The sequence below is a fragment of the Delphinapterus leucas genome, chromosome 15 (genome assembly GCF_059928025.1).
Source record: "Delphinapterus leucas isolate spDelLeu-1000000601 "Yukka" chromosome 15, BTC_Dleu_Yukka2, whole genome shotgun sequence".
Classification (NCBI taxonomy): Eukaryota; Metazoa; Chordata; class Mammalia; order Artiodactyla; family Monodontidae; genus Delphinapterus; species Delphinapterus leucas.
In genome coordinates, this window is record NC_143143.1 from 14496273 (window position 1) to 14522539 (window position 26267).

At 41.6% G+C, this 26267-nt stretch overlaps 1 protein-coding gene across 4 annotated transcripts in view; it reads right to left on the reverse strand.

Moving 5' to 3' along the window:
* Positions 1–26267, reverse strand: part of TMEM248 (transmembrane protein 248) — a 32178-nt gene that overhangs the window by 2934 nt on the left and 2977 nt on the right. For 3 of the 4 annotated variants that reach the window (XM_022588152.3, XM_022588153.3, XM_089895829.1), the window contains exons 2-6: positions 9654–9830; positions 5479–5764; positions 3653–3803; positions 1946–2129; positions 440–583 (exon numbers count right to left, since the gene is read on the reverse strand). In XM_022588152.3, the coding sequence (XP_022443860.1) occupies positions 440–583; positions 1946–2129; positions 3653–3803; positions 5479–5764; positions 9654–9812 (924 nt within the window). In that variant the 5' untranslated portion in view covers positions 9813–9830. Of the gene's footprint in view, positions 1–439; positions 584–1945; positions 2130–3652; positions 3804–5478; positions 5765–9653; positions 9831–10752; positions 10854–26267 lie in introns of those variants that run through there. The other variant, XM_089895828.1, reaches the window with a different exon arrangement.

The window sequence follows — 26267 nt, forward strand, 5'->3', positions numbered from 1 at the left end:
CGCAGCTGACTATCAGTCAGGGGAACTATTAAACCCCTAAGAAAATAGACCTCATCTAGGAGGGAATGAATAGAAATCTGAGCCTCCTGCAAGACGCAGCTGACCCTGCAGAGCCACTGTGCTGCGATACAGCGTTACGTGTCTGGAAACCCGGATGAGCATTCTGGGAGGTGACTTCTCAAGCTCGCGGAATCGGAGGGGAGGCAGCCCTCAGGGTCAGCTGCTTGCCAGTGGGGATCTGAGAACACTTTTTTCCCAGCTGAGGCCTGGGTATATGGTTGAAGATGCAACACCATAATTGAGGCTGAGGGGAGATGACTGCTGATAAAAAGACAGGAAATAATTTCTCTGGAGGAAAGGAATCTCCCACAATAAATGGAATAAGGACTAATTGGGACTTTCTGGTGCAATGCTGGGTCAGACCCCACCCACTGCTCACCTTCTCAGGACAAAATTCAGGATTGCTCTGACGCAGTTTGCTGGGTCTGCCTTTGATAACCGCATAGCAAAACATCGTTATTACCATCACGAAGAGGAAGTAACTGGTGTGCATGAGGTGCAAGTTTATTAATGAGCGGTCATCCTAAACAAAGAGAACAAACCAGAAACATGTGCACTGAGTTACTCAGGATTTTAATGCTGGGTTCCTGGAATCAGGGTGCACAACTTCCAGACTTGCCGCAACTATCGATTCACACGGGAATCGACAGCTCAACTATTAGCGCTGGAGCTTGTTAAGTGAAGACAGGGTGTTCCCGACACCACCCATACCTTCCCTTCCTAAGGGGGTCCTATGCCCGAATCCCCCCACCCCTGACAAGGCCCCATAGTCTTTAACCCCTGCTCTTCTCTTTATGTCCTCTTGCTCTGACAGCCCTCAGGTTGCATGGCTGACAGCCCAAGCCTGTGTTCCTAACTCCTCCCCTGAGAGGCTGCGTCCTTCCTGGTCCTTTCCCCACTTGGACAAGCCCCTGGCTGGAAACGCTGAAGCCGGCCTTGACTCACTCCTCCTTGATGTCCCACAGGCAAGCAGCCACCGGGCCCGGCCAGTTGTTGAGATCCCAGCCAGGCCCCCACTCCTGTTCCTTCTCGCAGCTCCAGGCCTCAGGCGCCATCCCATTTACACACATCAGTTGGGCAGACCAGTCTTCCTGACACACTGCTCTACAAATTCCCTAGAGCCCAAACTCAGGCAGTGATGGCCTCGTCCGAGGAGAAAGTCTAAACACCTCAGCGAGGCACAAAGGGCCTTCTGGAGCCTGGCCCCTGCCCACCATACAGCCTGATCCCCACTGCTCGCTCCTGCAGGCCCCTGGTATACCACTGTCCACAACTTGATAAAAATGAGGCATAAGGAAAGAGAAGGACGGACCAGGCAAAAAGAAAAATCCACCTGGCATATACGGACAGAAGAAAAGAGGATTTACAAAAATTCAGTGCAGTCTGTTAAAAGTGGGCTCAAGTCGGAGCAGCAAACTAAACTAGCAAATCATCCACTAGTCTGGAGTACAGTGCCTTCTGCCCATTTCCTCCTTGCAAAGTAAAATCCTACACAGGCATCAATATCTAGCCAGAGTCATCTCCTCCTATTGACTTCTGCCTTTCTGAATTCTGAACTATTTATTGCTCAGACTGACACTAACCCAATACGCTTCAGTGAGTGGCTGCGTGGATGAGTAAGACTGAACCAGCCTCTGCTGTAAGCCCCAGGTTAGGCACACAGCAGTGTTCAATAAATAACTGCTGTTGAACAAAGTGGAAAACAAAGAACAGAAGCAATTTTCTTAACCCAATAGGCGGCATGTTTTTCCAAGTCTCCAGCACTCCACCTGGTCTCCCAACCCAGCTGGACAGCTAGAATGGCAGGGGCTAAGCTAACCCAAGGAGGTAAACAGGGCCTGCTCTAACAGTTCCTGGACACACACACACGGCTGCTCTCACTTACATCTGGAACAATAACTGTAAGCTTGGGATTTAAAGCATGATAGACTTTTCCAATGGCCCCCTTGTAACACCAGAAAGGATTGTAGTCTTGAGCATATTTTGTGTTGGCATCTCTGGCAGTTGTGAAGATCTTGTACCAGAGCGTGGCGTTGCTGTAGGTGTCAGGAGCACAGTGCGGCGGCTGTCTGCAGGAGAAGACGGGGCAAGACACATGCTCAGTGGCCTTGAGACATTTACTTGTGTCTCAGCCACCGGCGCTGGCATAGCACCAAGAAGATCCACACGTGCAGCATGGAGAAATAAGAAACATATTCTCTTGAGATAAATACCATTATATTTTTAGTTCAGTGATTTTTTTTTTTTTTTTTTTTTTTTTGCGGTACGCGGGCCTCTCACTGTTGTGGCCTCTTCCGTTGCGGAGCACAGGCTCCGGACACGCAGGCTCAGCGGCCATGGCTCACGGGCCCAGCCGCTCCGCGGCATGTGGGATCCTCCTGGACCGGGGCACGAACCCGTGTCCCCTGCATCGGCAGGCGGACTCTCAACCAATGTGCCACCAGGGAAGCCCAATTTCTTTAGAAAAATTAATAAACACGTAAAGAATAAGAAATAGGAATCCGGCACTTAGGAGTCTGGGTGTTAGACTTCTGCCTTCAGAATTCAACCCATGTCCTCTCGCATATGATGTGGCCAGAGAAGGACTCGCTCCTTTTAAGCCCATTTTCTCAAATTATCTAAACTCCTAGTCACAACTGGAAGTTTTACATACAAAGTTCTCTATCAGATATTACAACCAACAGCAAATAATGCTTAACTTGTCCTACAAACCTCCAAATGTCTAAAATAGATAAATCCCAGGATAATTATTTTAAAAGGATTCACCCTAAGATTCTTTTAAATAGGCTACATCTTGTGTATTTCATGTAATTATAGATCATTATCTCCTTTCCAGAGAAAGGAGAGGCAAGAAAAGCCTTCAAGGCAAAGCGGTTACACTGACAGCTGCTCAAAAAAAATATGAAGCAGGGCTTCCCTGGTGGTGCAGTGGTTGAGTCCACCTGCCAGTGCAGGCGACGTGGGTTCGTGCCCCGGTCCGGGAAGATCCCACATGCCGCAGAGCGGCTGGGCCCGTGAGCCATGGCCGCTGAGCCTGCGTGTCCGGAGCCTGTGCTCCGCAACGGGAGAGGCCACAACAGTGAGAGGCCCACGTACCGCAAAAAAAAAAAATAAAAAAAAAAAAAATATATATATATATATATATATATATATGAAGCAAAAGTTTCAGAAACAGTAACTATATCACGGAAAATAAGGTTCAATTTATACTATCAATTTAAAAAATAACTCTTCCTGGATAATGGAGACAAACAAAACCTTTATCTTTCAGGAGCCTTAAATGTCATTATGGTCACAGGATCAGTTCTTATTCATCTTTCCTGTGGCTTCTTCTACCAACAGGAAAGGCCACCTAAAACTTACACACAGCAACCAGATGCTTTCACAACCTTGTTGAAACACTAACCCTGATACTTCTATGCAGAAGTTTTACCTTTAGAAAACCAAATTCAACTGAAACAATCTCATAGACAGGTCCCAGTAATGACAATTCTACAAAGTAACACGAGGCAAGCTGTCCTGAGAATTTGCTCAGGCATCCCAGTCAGTTTACGGTAAATGCAGCTTCTTACGGGGTGAGGAAAGTACTTACACAGTGACAGGGAACACGCCAGGGTGGGCTGTGAGGGTCATGCAGGCTGTGAACACCACCTGCTCACAGTGGCCGTGAAGGGCACAGTCGTCCGAGCTCCAGGCTGTGGGCAGGGTAAAGGTAACGTTTATCTCCTCGTGGGCTTCTCTGCCTGGAAAGAGAAATTGGTTTTTTGCTAAGTAAAGCGAGAATTCATACATTTATTACTCTCTGGAATCTGAATGAATCCTGACATCAAACCCACCCAGGAATCACCTATCAGCCCACTGAAGTGGGACCCCTGCTTTTGTGGGGTTTCAGGAATAACAGCAGTTCCGAGCCAGACTGAGGCCTGCTCACCTGGCAGAGCCACAAAATGGCAGACGGAGAGGGGTCACCTTCAGCCAAGGCCTGGAGTTGCCACGCAAGGGCCCAGGCCATGCCTGAGTGGGAAGGCTGGGGCTGGGTAAGTCATCACCATTGTTACAGCTTTCATACAGCACTCTTACCATTTTCAAACTGCTTTTATAGGTACTACTTCACTTAAAATGTGCCACTATCTTAAGAACATGACCAAAGAAGTGTTACTGTTCCCCTTTTACAAACGAGTAGACTGAGGATCAGAGGGCTGAACAGACTTAAGAAAGGTCATGAGACGGGTGAGTGATGAAGCGTAAATGAATAAGGTATTCGAATGTCACAGCGGAAGAAAAAGGTCCACTTGCTACGTGGAAAACCCAGATGTCGCCCTTACCTCCTTACATGGGAACAGCTCTCACCTGGTACAGCCAACAGGAGGCTGGCAGGCACTCCCAAGTTCCTTCAAGGACTTTAAAAGGTTCTTGGTAACCAAACCAAAGATGATTCTTCCAAGGCCCAAGCCTCTGGCACAAAGCCTTTCCTGATTATTCCAGCTTCTACTACTTTCCAACCTTCTCCTGAATCACCTACAATCACCTGAATCACCTACAGTCTGTCATGGGTTTAGTACTAGTCCAAGGGCAGTGCTCAATGGTCTGTAAGTGTTCGTTTTTAATATTATTTAACAAGCATTTATATAGCGTTTCCTTTGTGCCAGGAACTATTTTAAGTGCTGATGAATATTAACGCACGTTACGCTTGTCTCTTCCAGATCCCAAAATTCCAAAGGGAAGAGACCAGGCTTTTTCTAGTTCTTAGCCCAGTGCATTCACAAAATTTTAAGACTAGTAGCAATATCTGTAGTATGTACTGAAAACTCCAAAATGATGAGCCAGAATAAAAAACTGGTGTTTTTAACAGACTCACAGATATAGAGAGCAGGCTTGTGGTTGCCAAGGGGTGGGCTGGTGGGGGAGGGATGGATTGGGAATTGGGATTAGCAGAGGCAAACTATTATATACAGGATGGATAAACAAGGTCCTGCACGGGGAACCATATTCAATATCCTGTAACAAACCATAATGGAAAAGAATATGAAGAATATATATAACTGAGTCACTGTGCTGTACAGAAATTAACAACATTGTAAATCAACTATACTTCAATAAAATTAAAAAAAAACTCAAAAATTTTAAAATGTGTGTTTTTAAATATTAAGACCAGAAATAGGCCTTATAATTTTTTCCCAGTCTCCTACTCTTATGGGCTTTTATTGAGAGCCTACTGCATAGCAAACACTTTAATAGGTGAAGATGTAGTAGAAATGGTCCCTTCTTGGCTTCGTTTAGTTCAAACTCAACAAAAGGGAAGACATATACAAAAAATAAAAAAACAGTCTGATGAGTAAAACCGTACACTCTAATGCTCTGTGTTGTAACAGCTGTTACCTGAGAAAGCCTGGAGAGAAGTGGCTAACACTCACATACCTGAGAGTCCAATCTGATGCCCGAGAACGGTCGAGTACAGATGGGTGACGTTGCGAGAGTAGCCGCCAAAGGGTTTGAGTGGGTCCAGGGTTAGTGTGATTGCAACTGAGATGTTCACTGGGCCTGAATCCTCCAGGGACTGTGGGGACTGGGTGGACATCCTGGCCTGGCCGCTGGTCACTGTGCTTTCCAGAGCTGTGGTGTCGTTTGTGAGATGCTTTAGTGTTTCATTCTCTGATACGCACAAGTCCAAATCATTAAACCGCAGCAGAAAAGTATTCCAATCCTTCAGTAAAACGAGAGAGAGGAAAACAAGCCTGAGCCGACGGAAAGTGCCGCCAGTGCAGTGACAGTCACAACCCCCGGTGAGGCCGTCACACAACAGGGGAACCATGCCTCAGAGTCAGTCCTTCAAAATATACAACACCACATTCAGCCTCTTGTGCTGGCATAATAGTGTGGTTTTTCAACCACTCTCACACTCAAAATCTAAATTCTTCATTGGCATGAGCTATTACACTGTGAGATTAAGCCAACTTACTCAGGAAAATATGTAAAGAAAAAAAGGCTATTAAACTTACAGGAAATGATCTAGCCTCAGAATCAAGCTTGAAAAGAAAGCTTGAACAAAAGTAGTAAAATATTAAAAGTATTAATCCAAACTCATTTAGCAGTTACAGTTAGTTTTTAAAAATTAAGGCCGCCTTAAAATATTTTCTCATAAGGTCAATTTTCTACACCTTGCTTTCTGTCTTGGGAACGCAAAACTGCAGTAAATACCAACACTCGTGTGGTACTTTCCCCCCTCGTCATGGACTTTGGATGCCACTTTAGAACAGGAACAATTTCAAAAGGGAGGAGAAAAGATGTTTTCAGGCTTCTCTTAATATCTATACTGATGGTTTAAATTATAAGCAGTTTTAAAACTGACACCAACAAAGTACCCACCAGGGTGTGTGTTTTTAGTTTTAGCAGACACCCAAAGATGAACTCAGGCTAAAATAGCAATAACAAATCAACTGAGGCTGTTACATACAACTTCTTTCTCCCAGGCAACATTATCTACAAAAAGGTGCCAAAGGTGAAGACAAACCAAGTTACATTTTTTTAAAATAAATTTATTTCATTCATTTTATTTTTGGCTGTGCTGGGTCATCATTGCTGCATGCAGGCTTTCTCTAGTTGTGGCGAGTGGGGGCTACTCTTCATTGAAGTGCGCAGGCTTCTCATTGCGGTGGCTTCTCTTGTTGCGGAGCATGGGTTCTAGGCATGTGGGCTTCACTAGTTGTGGCTCGTGGGCTCCAGAGTGCAGGCTCAGTAGTTGTGGCGCATGGGCTTAGTTGCTCCACGGCATGTGGGATCTTCCCGGACCAGGGCTCAAACCCGTGTCCCCTGCATTGGCAGGCAGATTCTTAATAAGTGCGCCACCAGGGAAGCCCCAAGTTACATTTTTAAAAAAAATTTGTTTTTATTTTTGGCTGCGTTGGGTCTTCGTTGCTGCACACAGGCTTTCTCTAGTTGCAGCGAGAGGGGGCTACTCTTTGCTGTGGTACGCGGGCTTCTCACTGTCGTGGCTTCTCTTGTTGCGGAGCACAGGATCTAGGCATGCAGGCTTCAGTAGTTGTGGCACATGGGCTCAGTAGTTGTGGCTTGCGGGCTCTTGAGCACAGGCTCAGTAGTTGTGGCACATGGGCTTAGTTGCTCCACAGCATGTGGGATCTTCCCAGACCAGGGCTCGAACCCATGTCCCTTGCATTGGCAAGCAGATTCTTAACCACTGTGCCACCAGGGAAGCCCCAAGTTACATTTTGAATAATTCTAACATTGATTAAAAATGCCATTCGGAGTAATCCCTAACCAGTCAGGTCTACCTTTATAGCCTCAGTTTATCAGTATCTGGCATTTAGTAAGAAGGCAACCAGATATTTCAAATTACATTTTCCCTGACACCTACAAACTCAGCAGACCATTAAAGAACATTAGGGCTGAAAATGAACATCCTAGTCTCACCCCTTCCTATTCCAGACATGAGGAAACTGAGGCCCAGAGCAAATCAGGGACTCTCCAATGCCAGCTGAGTTGAAGGCAGACTTAGAATTGTTTTCTGATTCACAGCACCAAACTTTCCCCATACACCTAGGATCCTCATTTGAAAATAAAATCACTAAATTAATCATAATCAAAGTTCTGCAGCATCTTGCAGCTCTGCTTTCCTGCAGAGTTCGAGTCCATTTTGAACAGCTGGCCAAGGCCAATGTCAGGCCCCATTTTGATTAAGGGCTAATTATCCAGACTACATCTTAACCACTGATCTTGGCCGTGTGTTCAACATGGACTTGAGCTTTGAGGGAGAGCAATGCCAGGATGCTGAAGAACTTTGGTTGCGACTAGAATGTTCATTTTCAGCCCTAATGTAGGTACAGCCTGTTTCGATAACCTTTAAAGATTCAGGCAGGGTCAGAAAAGGGGGAGAATGAAGCCAGCCAGCAGGTATCTTGGTAAGAAACTCTTTGGAAGGGTTTCACAGGAGAAATAGCTAAAACTTGTTACTTTGTATTAGAGACTTAATGTGGGAAGGTGGTCCCTTCTTGCTAACATCACCTATGATCTAGAATGCCACAGAGCACAAGAGGAAGCATAATCCCCATAACACTGAGCAAAACTCTCCTCTTCATCACAAGGCACACACGATGCAACAATAATGCAATCCCTATCCCCGCCCCCATGCCCACTCTCACCAACGAACACACCCAAGAAGAAAAAGTGTAAGAGAAGACACTCACAGAATCTAAGACGGGAACTAATTTGTCCTAAAAGACACTTATCCACCAGTAAATTCACCATATCATTGATTCAGCATAATTTCTAACGCATAAAATAAATTTATTAATAGGTATATTGTTATTCACCTCTATTAAACAAGATTATCAACTGTATTGTTTTCTGATATGCAGAAACACTTTTTAAATTTATTTTATGATATTTTTGATTTTTGGCTGCATTGGGTCTTCGTTGCTGCATGCAGGCTTTCTCTAGTTGTGGTGAGCCGGGGCTACTCTTTGTTGTGGTGTGTGGACTTCTCACTGCGGTGGCTTCTCTTGTTGCGGAGCACAGGCTCTAAGCGTGCGGGCTTCAGTAGTTGTGGCATGCAGGCTCCATAGTTGTGGCTCGTGAACTCTAGAGCGCAGGCTCAGTAGTTGTGGCACACGGGCTTAGTTGCTCCGTGGCATGTGGGATCTTCCCCGACAAGGGCTCGAACCTGTGTCCCCTGCACTGGCAGGCAGAGTCTTAACCGCTGTGCCACTAGGGAAGTCCCACACACATCTTTTAAAATCTGTATTATGACTGTTCAAAAATTATTATATGCCTAGACTAGCGATTAAAGAGCAACGCCCAAATAATTCACTTAAATTGACCAAAAAATAAAATCTAGAAGGCAAGTTTGTAGATTACTGAAGCTTTCCTTGATAAGAAAAAGGCAAATATGTTTGGAAATAAGATCCTGCTTTCTAATTTCTTTAGAATTTCTTCTTCTCCAATGAAAAAGCTATCAGTACAGCTGACAAAACTCCATGACAGTATATGGCTTTAAAATAACAAATGTTGGCTTCCCTGGTGGCGCAGTGGTTGAGAGTCCGCCTCCTGATGCAGGGGACACGGGTTCGTGCCCCGGTCCAGGAAGATCCAACATGCCGCGGAGCAGCTGGGCCCATGAGCCATGGCCACTGAACCTGCGCGTCCAGAGCCTGTGCTCCGCAACGGGAGAGGCCACAACAGTGAGAGGCCCGCGTACCGCAAAAACAAACAAACAAAAAAAATGTTTACAGTTTTTAAAAATTGTAGTTAGCTAATTTAATATGAATAGCAAAGAAGTTAGTTCTTGATCTTCTTGACACAAACATTTTACAAATATATTTTCCAAAATACATGTTTCATTGCTGAAACAGTCTAACTAAAGCTGGTAGCATTATTTAAATCAATAACTATCTGACTAGGTTATTTCCTAACAAAGTGAGTCACAGCAAGATGCAAGACCAAAAATTCTGAATAAATATTACTCTTTCTCACTGGGATAAAAGTCACAACCAAAGAAAGGTATACGGAGAGCCAAAAGGTGTTTTCCCACTCTATAAAGGTCCAGCCAGTCTGAGAGGAGAACTTAGAATTTACTATACCTCTGCCATTTCTGGTGACTTGATCTCCTTGATTTTGAAGAAATAGCCCAAGGTCAGGAAAGCTATTGCCATGGCGCTTACACTGATCATAAAGACCACCAAGGGGGGCCGGCTGCTGATGTACACCTTCAGGTTCTCCAGGGGGTTGATGTTGAACATTATTCTGATCAGCTCCACCTGAAAGGAATGAATCAGAAGATTCACCCACTGACTCGCCAAAAGAGAACCTATGACTCTCACTTCTGTTTCTCTGACGGTTTTGGGGGATGACGAGGTCACTCGTTATTGAACTTGAGAACTATCTGATCATAAATCCATTCAAAAGACTAGAAGGAAATAAAAGACCACTAAATGCTAACTGTCATTATTTCCAAGTGGTAGGATCTTGAAAGATAGGCATTCTTTCGGTTTGAATTTTCTAATTATTCTTTAATGAACATTTGCTACTTCCATATTACTTAAGAAAATGTTTAAGTCAGTGATACGACACAAATACATGCCAACATGTACAAAAGTAAACTGAGGATACTCTTATTTCCTACCACTGAAGAGCTGAATCCTATTTATTCAACATTCTGTCCTGTTCACCACCATACTCATGCCCATCCCAGCACCTGGCAGAGAGTAGGCACTCAACAAATACTGAATTTTATCACTCCCCTGCTTAAAGCCCTCCTAAGGCTTCCCACTGGACCTGGCATGAGATTCCTGTGAAGGCCCACAGGGTGTCATGATCCAGAAGCCCCGCCAACCTCTATGACTACCTCTCCACCAACATTCCCTCCTCATTCACTGGCCGCTGGCCACACTGGCCTTGCTAGTTTTCAGAATCAGCTTGTCAATTTCTGCAAAGAAGTCAGCTGTGACCTTGACAGGGATTACACTGAATCCACAAATCAGTCTGGGGAGTACCACCACTTTAACAATATTATCTTCCAGTCCACGAACCTGGGATGCCTTTCCACTTATTTCCGTTCTCTTTCATTTATTTTAATATTTTGTATTTATCAAAGTATATGTGTGCACTTCTTTTGTTAAACTTATTCCTAAGTATTTTATTCTTGGAATTTTGAACATGTCCTATCTGCAGGCTTTTTACCTCTGCCTGGAATGCTTTAGCCCCAAATTTCCACATGCTTGCTCTTCTTAGAATGCAGGTCTATGCTCAGTAGTCAGCTCCTCAGAGAGGCCTTCCCTGACCACCCTCAGCCCCCGGCCTCCCAGGACCCTGCTTGACTTCCTTCACACTGTCTAGTTACGTTTCTACTTGTTCACAGTCTATCATCCCTCATTTGTGAGCTCCAAGAGAGCAGACATTTTGCCAGTCTTGCTCACTGCTATGGCCCTGGCTCCTGGTCCCCAGAACAGTAGCTGGCATGTAATGAGCTCTTATATACATGATCAGACTACAACACTAAAACTATTTTAAAAATCTGTGCCAGCTTTTAAATTTCAGAGAGAAAAAGATGCATCAACAGCCCCTAAGAACCAATAACGACCACGTGCAACAAGCCAGGCTGTGTACCTGTTTGTTTTCACAAGAGTCTTTGACTCAACATTTTGTTTCTGAGATTTATCGCTGTTGATTCAGTCTACTGGGTTTACCTGCTGTATAGGATGCAAGTGTATCACAGTTGAGTTATCACAGGCATAGAAGCCCAGCTGGGTTCTTCCCACTGTTTCACTCACAAAGGGCACCACAGCAGGCACAAGAGTGGTTCTAACACAACGAGGTCACCAGTAGGCCCGTCTGCAACTTGACTTTGTATTGTCAGACTCTCCGAGGAAGTCATACCAGTTTACACTTCCCCCAGCAAGGAAAAGGCTCGCTCCATTTCCCAACATTCATGCCAACGCTTGATATTCTAAGGCAACCTTTTGGATCTGGACCAACGAGATCATGTGAAATTGTATCTCACCATTATTTTAAATTACATCTCCCTGAAACAGAATATCCTTTTACTTCTTTATCGGCCATTTAGATTCTTCCTAGGTGAACTGCCTGAATCTTTGGCCATTTACCAGTAGGATGTTTGTCTATGTCTTCTTAATGTTTAAAATAATTCTTTGACATTTTAGACACTGAGCCTTTTCCAATTTTTTTAAAATGACATATATAACTACTCCAAGCTTTACAACAAAGGTGAATCATCACAACAAACCAGCTTTACAACATATGCTAAAGGACTTCTCTAAGTGGGAAACACAAGAGAAGAAAAGGACCTACAAAAACAAACTCAAAACAATTAAGAAAATGGTAATAGGAACATACATATCAATAATAACCTTGAATGTAAATGGATTAAGTGCCCCAACCAAAAGACACAGATTGGCTGAATGGCTACAAAAATAAGACCCATATATATGCTGTCTACAAGACCTACTTCAGACCTAGGGACACACACAGACTGAAGGTGTGAAGGGATGGGAAAAGATATTCCATGCAAATGCACATCAGAAGAAAGCTGGAGTAGTAATATTCATATCGGATAAAATAGACTTTAAAATAAAGGCTGTTACAAGAGATAAGGAGGGACACTACATAATGATCAAAGGATCAATCCAAGGAGAAGATATAACAATTATAAATACATATGTACCCAACATAGGAGCACCTCAATGCATAAGGCAAATGCTAACAACCAAGGAAGGAGAAATCGACAGTAACACAATAATAGTAGGGGACTTTACCACCCCACTTACACCAATGGACAGATCATCCAAACAGAAAATAAATAAGGAAACACAAGCTTTAAATGACACGATAGACCAGATAGATTTGATATTTATAGAACATTCCACCCAAAAGTGGCAGAATACACTTTCTTCTCAAGTGCACATGGAACATTCTCCAGGACAGATCACCTCTTGGGTCACAAATCAAGCCTCGGAAAATTTAAGAAAATTGAAATCGTATCAAGCATCTTTTCTGACCACAATGCTATGAGACTGGAAATCAACTACAGGAAAAAAAGTGCAAAAAACACAAATAAATGGAGGCTAAACAGTGCACTACTAAATAACCAAGAGATCACTGAAGAAATCAAAGAATAAAAAAATACATAGAAACAAATGACAATGAAAACACTACGACCCAAAACCTATGGGATGCAGCAAAAGCAGTTCTAAGAGGGAAGTTTATAGCAATTCAATCTCACCTCAAGAAACAAGAAAATTCTCAAATAAACAATATAACCCTACACTTAAAACAACTAGAGAAAGAAGAACAAAGAAAACCCAAAGTCAGTAGAAGGAAAGAAATCATAAAAATCAGAGCAGAAATAACTGAAATAGAAATGAAGAAAACAATAGCAAAGATCAATAAAACTAAAAGCTGGTTCTTTAAGATAAACAAAATTGATAAACCATTAGCCAGACTAAGAAAAAAAAGGGAGACGATGCAAATCAATAAAATTACAAATGAAAAAGGAGGAATCACAACTGACACTGCAGAAATACAAAGGATTATAAAAGACTACTACAAACAACTACGTCAATAAAATGGACAACCACAAAAAAATGGACAAATTCTTGGAAAGGTTCAATTTTCCAAGACTGAACCAGGAAGAATCAGAAACTATAAGCAGACCTATCACAAGTAATGAAACTGAAACCATAATCAAAAATCTTCCAACAAACAAAAAAGTCCAGGATGAGATGGCTTCACAGGCGAATTCTATCAAACATTTAGAAAAGAGCTAACACCGATCCTTCTCAAGCTCTTCCAAAAAACTGCAGAGGGAGAAACACTCCCAAATTCATTCTACAAAGTCACCATCTCCCAGATACCAAAACCAGAAAAAGATATTACAAAAAAAGAAAATTATAGGGACTTCCCTGGTGGCACAGTGGTTCAGAATCTGCCTGCCAATACAGGGGATACGGGTTCGAGCCCTGGTCTGGGAAGATCTCACATGCCGTGGAGCAACTAAGCCTGTGCACCACAACTACTGAGCCCCCGTGCTGCAACTACTGAAGCCTATGCTCCTAGAGCCTGTGCTCTGCAACAAGAGAAGCCACCACAATGAGAAGCCTGTGCACTGCAATGAAGAGTAGCCCCCACTCGCCACAACTAGAGAAAGCCCACGTGCAGCAATGAAGACCCAATGCAGCCAAAAATAAATTAATTAAAAAAAAGAAAATTATAGACCAGTATCACTGATGAACAAAGATGCAAAAATCCTGAACAAAATACTAGCAAACAGAATCCAATAACACATTAAAAGGATCATACACCATGATCAAGTGGGATTTATCCCAGGTATTCAAGGATTCTTCAATATACTCAAATCAATCAATGTGATACACCACATTAACAAATTAAGGAATAAAAAACCATATGATCATCTCAATAGATGCAGAAAAAACTTCTGACAAAACTGAACACCCATTTATTATAAAAACTCTCCAGAAAATGGGCATAGAGGGAACCTACCTCAACATAATAAAGGCCATATATGACAAACCCACAGCAAGCATCATACTCAGTGAAAAACTGAAAGCATTTCCACTAAGATCAGGAATAAGACAAGGATGTCCACTCTCGCCACTATTATTCAACATAGTTTTGGAAGTCCTGGCCATGGCAATCAGAGAAGAAAAAGAAATAAGAGGAATCCAAATTGGAAAAGAAGAAGTAAAACTGTCACTGTTTGTGGATGACGTGATACTATACATAGAAGATCCTAAAGATGCCACCAGAAAACTACTAGAACTAATCAATGAATTCGGTAAGGTTGCAGGATACAAAATTAATGCACAGAAATCTCTGGCATTCCTATACACCAACAACAAAAAATCAGAAAGAGAAATTAAGGAAACAATCCCATTTACCATTACAACAAAAACAATAAAATACCTAGGAATAAACCTGCCTAAGGAGGCAAAAGACTTTATTCAGAAAACTATAAACACTGATGAGAGAAATCAAAGACGACATAAACAGATGGAGAGATATACCATGTTCTTGGACCGGAAGAATCAATACTGTGAAAATGACTATACTACCCAAAGCAATCTACAGATTCAAGGCAATCCCTATCAAACTACCAAGGGGGGCTTCCCTGGTGGCGCAGTGGTTGAGAGTCTGCCTGCCGATGCTAGGGGACACGGGTTCGTGCCCCGATCTGGGAAGATCCCATGTGCCGCGCAGCGGCTGGGCCCATGAGCCATGGCCGCTGAGCCTGCACGTCCGGAGCCTGCAACGGGAGAGGCCACAACAATGAGGGGCCCACGTACCACAAAAACAAACAAACAAACAAAAAAACCACTACCAAGGGCATTCTTCACAGAATTAGAACAAAAAATTTTACAATTAGTATGGAAACACAAAAGAGCCCAAATAGCCAAAGCAATCTTGAGAAAGAAAAACGGAGTTGGAGGAATCAGCCTCCCCAACTTCAAACTATACCACAAACCTACAGTAATCAAGACCGTATGGTACTGGCACAAAAACAGAAATATAGATCAATGGTACAGGATAGAATGCCCAGAGATAAACCCACACACATACGGTCACCTAATTTACGACAAAGGAGGCAAGAACATACAATGGAGAAAAGACAGCCTCTTCAATAACTCTTACAGGAAAACACAGGAAAAACACTCTTTGACCTAAACCACAGCAAGATCTTTTCTGACCCACCTCCTAGAGTAACGGAAATAAAACCAAAAATAAACAAATGGGACTTAAAAGCTTTTGCACAGCAAAGGAAGCCATAAACAAGACAAAATGACAACCCTCAGAATGGGATAAAATATTTGCAAATGAAAGCGACAGAGGATTAATCTCCAAAATATACAAACAGCTCATGGAGCTCAATATCAAAAAAACAAACAATCCAGTTAAAAAATGGGCCGAAGACCTTAATGTTTAAATTTCACCAAGGAAGACATACAGATAGCCAAGAGGCACATGAAAAGATACTCAACATCACTAATTATTAGAGAAATGCAAATCAAAACTACAATGAGGTATCACCTCACACCAGTCAGAATGGTTATTATCAAAAAATCTAGAAACAATAAATGCTGGAGAGGGTGTGGTGAAAAGGGAACCCTCTTGCACTGTTGCTGGGAATGTAAATTGATACAGCCACTATGGAGAACAGTATGGAGGTTCCTTAAAAAACTAAAAACAGAACTACAATATGACCCAGCAATCCCACTACTGGGCATATACCCTGAGAAAACCATAATTCAAAAAGAGTCATGTACCACAATGTTCCACTGCAGCACTATTTACAATAGCCAGGACGTGGAACCAACGTAAATGTCTATCAACAGATGAATGAATAAAGAAGATGTGGTACATATATACAATGGAATACTATTCAGCCATAAAGAGAAATGAGTTATTTGTAGTGAGGTGGATGGACCTGGAGTCTGTCATACAGAGTGAAGTGAGTCAGAAAAACATACCACATGCTAACGCATATATATGGAATCTAAAAAAAAAAAAAGGCACTGATGAACCCAGTTGCAGGGCAGGAATAAAGACGTAGACTTAGAGAATGGACTTGAGGGCATGGGGTGGGAGGGGGAAGCTGGGGTGAAGTGAGAGTAGCATCGACATATATACACTACCGAATGTAAAACAGTTAGCTAGCCGGAAGCAGCGGCATAGCACAGGGAGATCAGCTCGGTGATTTGCGATGACCTAGAGGGGTGGGATAGGGAGGGTGGGAGGGAGGCTCAAGAGGGAGGGGATATGGGGACATGTGTATGCATATGGCTGATTCACCGTGGTGTACAACAGAAACTAACACAGTATTGTGAAGCAATTATACTCCAATAAAGATTAAAAAAAAAACCCACTGTAGTATAGCAGAAACTAATGCAACATTGTAAATCAACTGTACTCTAATAAAAATTAAAAAAATAAAATATTGCAAGCAATAACAGTGTTTCTTTCCAACACATTTCATTGTTTTTTCTTTTTCTTACTACTTTGAGTAGAACCTTCAGTGAACTGATGACTAGAAGTGGCAACAATAGGAATCCTTGCCTCATTCCTGGCTTTAAAGCAAATGCTTCTAATGCTTCACTATTAAATATGGCATATGTTAAAGGTTTCTGAAATTCCTCACCAGGTTAAAGTACCCTCTACTTCAAGTTTGCAAAGATAATTTTATTATAAATGTTACACTTTAATGAATGCTTTATCTGCAACCTCTGAACAATCAATTTTTCTCGTTTAATTTGTTAAAAGGAACTATGTTAATTCATTTTTTTCACGATGACTCACATTTGCATTCTTTGGATAAACTTAATCATGATCTTTTAAAACTACATTGCTGACTTATGTTTGCTAAATTTTATTCTGAATTTCCAAACCTATTCACAAGTGAGATAAAAAAATTATAAGCCATTATCATTCTCTCTTTGACTGTATATACTCCTTGACTAGTATGACTAAGTCATTCTAGTACCATAAGATTAACTGAATGTGTTCACTCATCTTTTTTCTAGAACAATGTGTGTAAGATATTTGCTTCTATTTCTGGGAAGCTTGATAGACCTTGACCAAAAAACCATCTGGACTCCAAGTTTTTCTCTAGTTTTGTATTTTGGTGGGCTGTCTTAACTATTTATTCATGTTTTAAAAATAATTCTATGTTTTCTATTTCTAGTAAGTCAATTTTGGTAAGATGTATTATTCTAGGAAATTGCCCAATTTATATATTTTTTTAAGATTTCTGGCACAGTATTATCTTGTTATTTGTTCATTTTTTACTTGTAGTCCTGTTCTTTTTCATTACAGATGTTTTTGTGTTTGTTTTCTCCTCTCTCCTTGTAACCAGTTTTACCAGAGCTGTATTGTATTTGTGTTTTCAAAGAGCCAGTATTTGGTTTTACAGAGTATATCCAGATAATTTCTTTTTTTTTCTTTTTCAGTAATTTCTACATTTAAAAAAAATTATTTTTCTCCATCTGCCTTCTTTGGGTTAACTCAGTTTGGTTTTTCTAACCTCTTCAGTTGGAATCTTATCTCGGATTTTTTTGTTCTTTTTTAATAGAAGCATTTCAAAATACAAACTTCCCTCAACATACTCCTTCTTTAGCTGCATTACTTTCCCTCACCATTAGCATCAATCTAATCCATCAGCAAATCTTGATTTTCTTTCCAAAATGCATCTCACATCTACCCACTTTGCCCTATCTTCTTGTAAAGATGACAGAGACTGATCACTGTATCAGTCCTCTACATGTCTCTACAGCCCTACGACCTCTATATCCAAGTGCCCACTGAACATCCTTATATATTCTACAACATGTCCAAAACGGAACTAATCTGCATTCCTGCCTAATCTGACTCTTCCTCCTGTAGTCCCCATCTCAATCTAGAACTTTGGAAAACATCCTAGACTACTTCTGCCCCATATCCAAGTAACTACTAAGTGCTAAAGATTCTATTTTTTTAAATAAATTTATTTATTTATATTTTTAATTTTTGTCTGCGTTGGGTCTTCGTTGCTGTGCGTGGGCTTTCTCTAGTTGCAGCGAGCAGGGGCTACTCTTTGTTGTGGTGCGTGGGCTTCTCATTGCCGTGGCTTCTCTTGTTGTGGAGCACGGTATCTAGGTGCATGGACTTCAGTAGTTGTGGCACACGGGTTTAGTTGCTCTATGGCATATGGGATCTTCCCAGACCAGGGCTCGAACCCGTGTCCCCTGCATTGGCAGGCGGATTCTTAACCACTGCGCCACCAGGGTAGTCCAAGATTCTATTTCTTTAACATCGCTTACTTCTGACTCTTCCCTTCCACACTCCTCTGCTACTCCCCTTAGTTCAGGCCCTCATCTTCTTGTGCAACTACTGCTCAGAGTCTCAGTTGGATCTCCCTGCTGTCAGTCAAATAATCCATCTTCACACGCTGTCAAGAGTGATTTTTCCAAATGCAAATCTAATCACGTTACTGCTTAATTAGCTCAGAGCTCCAAATGACCTAGGGATAAAGTCCAAGCTCCTTGCAATGGCAGTCCACCACAAACTAGGTCTTGTCTACTTCTCAATGGTTTGACTAACTGCTTGCAATTCCCAGAACATATTAGACAATATTACAGCTTCAGGCCTTTGAGTCCACTGGTCCTCCTGACCATCACGAACCACATCTTACTACTTCAACTCCCCTCTTTCAAGGCTCAGCTGAAGGGTTACCTACTCTATGAAACTTTTCCCTCCCCCACCAGCCCCTCAGGGAGAAGTGACCACTTTCACTTTTATGCCCCCACTATACTCCAAACATTTCTCACACAGAATGAAACACCTTACTGCAGCTGCCTGTGTATACATCTATCTTCCCAACCAAGCTGTAAGCCTCTCAAGGGCAGGTATATCTTATCGTCTCTATATTATCAATATCTAGACACAAAATAGGTGATTTAAAAATGCAAGTTCATTAAATGAATGAATCAATGAATCCAGACTTAAACTAAAAAATAATCTAGAAAGTGATTTCAGCAAGGATTGCAGGATACAAGGCTAAATATACAAAAGCCAACTGCTTTCCTATATACTAGCAAGGAACAAGTTGAATTTGAAACTAAAAACACAATATCATTTATATTAGCACTTCCCCCATAAAATACTTAAGTATAAATCTAACAAATGTGTACAAGATCTATATGAGGAAAACTACAAAACTCTCATGAACAAAATCAAAGAACTAAATAAATGGAGAAATACTTCATGTTCATGGATACAACAACCCAACATGTCAAGACGTTAGTTCCTCCCAACTTGCCCTACAAGTTCAACACAATCCCAATCAAAATCCCAGCACATTATTTTGTGGATATCAACAAACTTCTTCTTAAGTTTATACGGAGAGATAAAAGAACCAGAATAGTCAATACTGAAGGAGAAGAATGAAGTGGGAGGAATGACTGTATTTGACATCAAGACTTACTATAAAGCTACAATAATCAAGACAGTGTGGTTTTGATTGGCAAAAGAACAGACATATACATCAAAGAAACAGAATAGAGAGCCCAGAAATAAACCAACATAAATATAGTCAGGTGATCTTCGACAAAGAAGCAAAAGACAAGTCTTTCAACAAATGGTGCTGGAACAACTGGACATCCACATGCAAAAAAATAAATCTAGACACAGACCTTACACCCTCAACAAAAAAGAACTCAAAATGGATCACAGACCCGAATGTAAAATGCAAAACTATAAAACTCCTAGAAGGTAATATTGGAGAAAACCTTGAGTTCAGTGATGACTTTTTAGATGAGGTCACCAAAGGCACCATCCATGAAAGAAGGAAGTGGTAAGCTGGACTTCATTAAAATTAAGAATTTCTGCTCTACAAAAGACACGGTTAGGAGAATGAGAAAATAAGCACAGACTGGGAGCAAATATTTGCAAAAGACATCTGATAAAGGACTGTTCTCCAAAACATACAAAGAACTATTAAAACTCAACAATAAGAAAGTAAATAACACATTTTAAAAATTAGCCAAAGAGCTTTAACAGACACTTAAACAAAGAAGATTTTCAGATGGCAAATAAGCATATGAAAAGATGCTCCCAAATCACATGTCATCGGGAAATGCAAATTAAAACAAGATACCATGACACACTTATTAGAAAGGCCAAAACCCAGCACACTGACAATACCAAATACTGGCAAGGATGTTGAGCAACAGGAACTCTCTATTCATTAAATAGGATTCAAATAACAAATGCTGGCAAGGATGGGAACTTCCCTGGTAGTCCAGTGGTTAAGAATCCGCCTTCCAATGTAGGGGATGCGGGTCTGATCCCTAGACGGGTAAGATCCCACATGTCGCGGGGCAACCAAGCCCGCGCGCTCTAGAGCCGGCACGCCACGACCAGAGAGCCTGCATGCCACAACTACTGAGCTCACACGCTCTGGAGCCTGTGCGCCACAACTAGAGAGAAGCCCATGCACCACAGCAAAGAGCCAACACGCCACAGTGAAAGATCCCACGTGCCACAACTAAGACCCGATGTAGCCAAATAAATAAATAAGAATAAAAAAAAATGCTGACAAGGATGTGGAAAAAACTGAATCCTAGTACACTGTTGGTGGGAATATGTAAATTGGTGTAGTCACTATGGAAAACAGTATGGAAGTTCCTCAAAAAACAAAATAGAACTACCAATATGATCTAGCAATTCCACTTCTGGTATATATCTGAAGAAAATGAAAACAATAATTCAAAAAAATACATGCAACCCAATGTTCATATTAGCACTGTTTACAACAGCCAGGACATGGAAGCAACATGTGTCCTAAATTTCTATCAACAGATGAACGAATAAAGAAGATATTCCATATATACAATGGAATATTACTCAGCCATAAAAAACGAATGAATCTTGCCACTTGCAACAACATGGATGGACCTGGAAGGTATTATGCTTAGTGAAATAGACAGAGAAAGACAAATACTGTATGTTATCACTTATATGTGGAACCTGAAAAATGAAGCAAACAAATATAACAAAACAGAAACAGACTCACAGATATAGTGAACAAACTAGTGGTTACCAGTGGGGAGAGGGAAGGGGGGGGCGGGGCAAGAGAGCAGTAGGGGGTTAAGAGGTACAAACCACTATGTATAAACAAGCTACAAAGACCTAACGTACAGCACAGGGGATACAGCCAATATTTTATAAGAACTTTAAATGGAGTATAATCTATAAAGTACTGAATCACTATGTTGTACACCTGAAACTAATATTGTATATCGACTGTACTTCAATTAAAAAATAAAATAAAAAAGATTAATAGGCTTCAGAAACAAAAACATCAACAGTAAATTACAGTTCCATTTATTAAGAAAGACAACAAAATCTGAATCATATATAAAATAAATAGGAACTACTCACCAAGTGGAACTACAATTATGAAACATTTAGAAAAGCAAAAAAATCTGAATTAAATTCCCTTCTAGATAAAACTAATGGTCGTTAAAACCATGTCACACTAGAATTTAAACATATATATACATATATATATCTCAACATAAATACCCACAAATTAGCAAGCAATGTCAACATAAGCCAATTTAATTAGAGAAAGTTCTAGAGGTGGCCAATTGTATTCACTTAAAAAGTAAAAGCATTTTTGTTTTTTTAGTAAAACTATTAAAAGTCCAAATATTTCATAAACTTAAAATTCCTTTCCACCATTTACAAGTGTTTTCAAATATGAAATTAACAAGGACTAAACAAATGTATTTCCCCTGCAAAGAATTACAAGAAAATTTCTGTAATCTTCTCAACAGTAAATGTCACTTTTAATTAAAAAATAAGTCAAGCTCTATGGGGAGAAGAAAAGTGGATGGAGAGAAATCACACTATCCGACCTCCATCCCCTATATTCATTCATCCCAACTCCAATTGGAGACTTTCACCAGGATAAACATAAGAAACGGCCAGGGCTGTGAAGCTGCCTCTCTGGAAAGTCTAGGGATTTAAGGTACACAGAACACGGCCAAAAGCCAATTTCACAAGTGTGTGAGAGCACACGACTGAAGTCCATCGACTCAGCACCTAGAGCTCTGAGACTAGTTCAATGACAACATTAAACATCAGGTTGCAATTCAAGTAAGCAAAAGGCAGTACTAAGATTATCCTAGAGTTAATTCAAGCAACCCACAAGTTAGGAGATCCTAAAAAGGGGAGGGGAGGCTATTACAAACTTTCTAGAGACCAACCTGGCCATACATACCAAGAGCACTAACACTTAGCGCACTCTTACTTCTGTGATTCTGCCTCTAAAAAGTTCACCTGAGAAGACACCCATTGCTGAAAACAAAGACAACTACTAACATAGTTATCTCAGGAGTGTATAAAATAGTAAAAACTGGAAAACTAGATATCCAACAATAGTAGGGAAATGGTTCAAGTATAATATATCACCAGTAGGAAAACTATGTAGCTGTTAAAAAACACAGGACCTAAAATATACAAAATGAGGCTATTTCAGGTTTTTAATGTATGAGAGCTACACAAGCACTCACATGGGAAAAAAATACATAACGTACCCTCAAATGTAAACAGGGATGGTTATCTCTAGCTGGTGAGATTACATATGTCTTTTCTTTTTTTAACGTTTCCATCATGAATATGTATTTCCTCTGCAGTAATTTCTAACAATAAAATTTATAAATAATCTTCCATTGATCCTGCTGGCCTTGTGGCCCAAATAAAACTTCATTAAATCTTAATTCCATTCATTTTCTTCATTAATAAAGACAATATACAGGGAAAAAAAAAAGAGTGATTTCTTAAACCCACCTAGAAAAAAAACAAAACAAAACAGGACAGTCCTTTAATACGTCCTGGTGCTAAAGAAAGGCAAAGCTTAACTTGCAGTGATTTGTACTTGGATCTGTGAGAAACCAAAAATAAAATGAGAAAGAACACTGACTAGACTCCTCCAGATAATCCAGCGCTGCACGCTCCCGGGGCAGAAGGTGCACACAGCTTCTCCAGACAAGCGTAGATGCCCCCATTAGGGCAGAGGTTGCGAGGGCATGGGGTGTGGGGGTAACCACGAGCCAAAAGGGTGCCCAGGACGGGGAGGGGTCCTGCAAGGCAGCGGAGAAGAGTTTCAAGAAGGAAGAGGTATCAGCCAAATATTGCTGGGAAGTGACCAAGTGTGAGGAGTACAAAGAAAGGGTCTCTAGGCCCCTCTGTGCTATAAAAAGTACTCAGGCGATCCTGTGCTTGCCTAATCACAGTTCTCCACCTGGCAAGATCACCGGTGGCCTCCGAAACCTCACTCTGGCAGGGGGCGGAAGTCAGACAGTAAGGAGATGATAACAGGGAAGGGGAAACAGAGGCAACAGCAGAACATCACTGGTTCAAATGGGAGGCAGGAGGGACAGTGGGGTCACGAAAAGTGAGGAAACAAACATATCTGTATGCAGAGAAGCAGCCAGTAAAACAAGGGACCAGTGAAGGCAGAAATGTATAATTTTGCAACTTGATTATAATATTTTATTAGAAAGGAAGTAAATTAACATTCATTATGCCAGATACATGAATCCTTCGTGTGTCTCTCTCCCTCTCTCCAGAGCCCACAAACTTTAAAGTGTACCACATGGTGACCTGTCTAAGTTTAAAACTAGAATCTCTGAACAGGATGGGGGTTCCACATTCCCAGATGATATTTCCTAAATAGTTCCTAACTTATTTTAAGATACACTAAACCACTACTTGTGACCCAGATGAAAAAGTTCACTTCACATGAACAACAAAACCACCATTCATCTTATTAAACTGGATTTTCCACCTTAGGCTAAATGAGAAATTCCTTAAAGCTCTCCTATAAAGTCATGCCCTTTTCAAAGTTCTGAAGAGACTAGGAGTCAGAGAAGTGGTAGAACACCACAGGGGGACCGAGAGGGGAGGATGAGAGAGGCAAGCTTGCTCTAATACCCACTGCAGGAAATACACTGGTCTTGTGCTAAGAGAGAATAGCAGGAACTCACCTTGATGTGGGAGAGGCCCATTTTGAATGTAAAAATTAAAGTAGCATTTCTCAAATGTCCTGTGATGTTTGAGATATTCAAAGGGCTTTAAGGCTGGGGACTGTAAACCCTGAGCCTAACAAAGAACATTAATGGATGCGATGCCGGATTATCCAAGACTCAGCAGAGATGAGGACACGGGCTGGTATCAGAGAGACCCTGGGCGATGTCAACACCCAACTATCCAGCACTGAGGAGAAACCACTCTCCCTCCCCCACCACACAGCGAATGTAGATGGAAAAGACCCTCAAAGGGGCAAACGCGGAGCAACAAAGTCGAAAGAGAACTTCAAGTCTCCACTAAGGTCTCAATGCTGAAGCCAAAGTATGGGTCACACCGAGGGCCACACCACCTTCTGGCTTCCGGGACCTCACTCTCCTGGCCACCCTTTCACTTGTCTGGCCACATTTCCTTCTCACTATTCTTCAAAAGTTGGGGCTCCCCGTGGGCTCCGGCTGGGCCTCTGCTCAAGGTGGACACACTCATTCTCGGCTTCCTATCAATTTCACCTACCCCCTCACTCCAGATGGAAACATCTACCTACCCAACACTCCACGCAGACGACCCACAAGCACCTGAACCATCAAGGCCAAAACTCATCCAATATCCCCAAATCAGCTCCTCCTTATAAAGAAAAACAGAGCTTTCTACCCAGGGACCCCTGGCACCCATTCTGGACTCTCTCTCCTACAACCGAACAGTTACCCATCACCAGCCCTGTCGCGCCCATCGCTGCAGTGTCTCTCAACAGCAGCTTTTGCTCCAGCCCACGGCCTCCTTCAGCCAAACTGAACCCCAAATGTGTCCTGCTCCCATGCCCTCTCATCTCCGTGACACTGTTTCTGCACCCTCCTACCTCGGGCAGGGCCTGGCACCGGGAAGGTGCTTACCAGTAATGTCTTACATTGCCGCCCACTTTTGTGAACGAGGCACGCTGTTTTAAGAGTTCTGCACATGTTTCATATGGTCCTCACAACATCTGCATTTTAGAGATGAGCAAATTCAGGCATAAGGAAGTCACCTAAGCTGCCCAAGGTCCTAAGCGAACCTGGATTCAAATCCAGTTGGCCTCCAGAGCCCGTGCATTAACCACTAAGGGCTCTACTGCCTCCCAGTAAACGTTTTTAGTCTAAATAAAGAGTCGACCCCATCAAATGAGATAAACACTGAAAAGTATCCATACAATTTTGTAATTAAAATATCAATAGTGATGTAAGCAGAAACCTCTCTCATTGGGGGCTAAGAGTATCATTTTTAATAGCCACCATTTAAAATGTGCTGTGGGCCAGGCCCCATGCCGAGTGCTTTACATGCGTCATATGTTCTAATCCTCACACTAAGTAGATATTACTATCCTCATTTTACCGAAGAGGAAACTGAGTCAAAAGAGGTTAAGTAATTTATACAAGGTTATACTACAAAAAAGTGGCAGTAAGTATTTAAGACTCTGACTTAATTCATCTGACCCCAAGCTGTACCATCAACCACAATACCAGGATTGATAAGTAGGTTTCAAGTCCAATGCCAGATAGAAAAAAAATATTCACATGCCATGGATAGTGTATTTTAGTCACCGACTTCAATAGAAGCACAACTAAAATGGATTTTTCTGAGGTTACCTTATTTCCCATCTCTTCAGTAAGGCAACTCCCACCTCAGCACCCTCATCAGGGTATAAAGCAAAGCCAAGTGGAATCTCCTGCCAATGGTTTCTTGTTTGTTAATCTAATACAACTCACAGTGCAGAGAGACTTTCAAAAACTTGTTTCACTCAACAAGTTTAAATGATCAAAAGAGAAATTATAACAGAAAGCATAAAGTTTTAGTTGCTAAACGTGCATTTTAGGCAACATCGGTACTCAAAGACAAAAGGAAAAGGAACAACATGGGCAGATAATAATTTCATGGACTTATTTCCATGAAATTTGGGACTTATTTCCAAAATTCAGACTTTGGCTGTATTTCTACTCACTTACAACTAATTAATACATCGCTCCATTTTCAAAATCATGATACAAAATCGCGGGAACTTCCAACATGCTCCCTCTCTCCTTTTAACAAATAAGTTCATCTTAGTCCCGAAATTGAAAGTAATT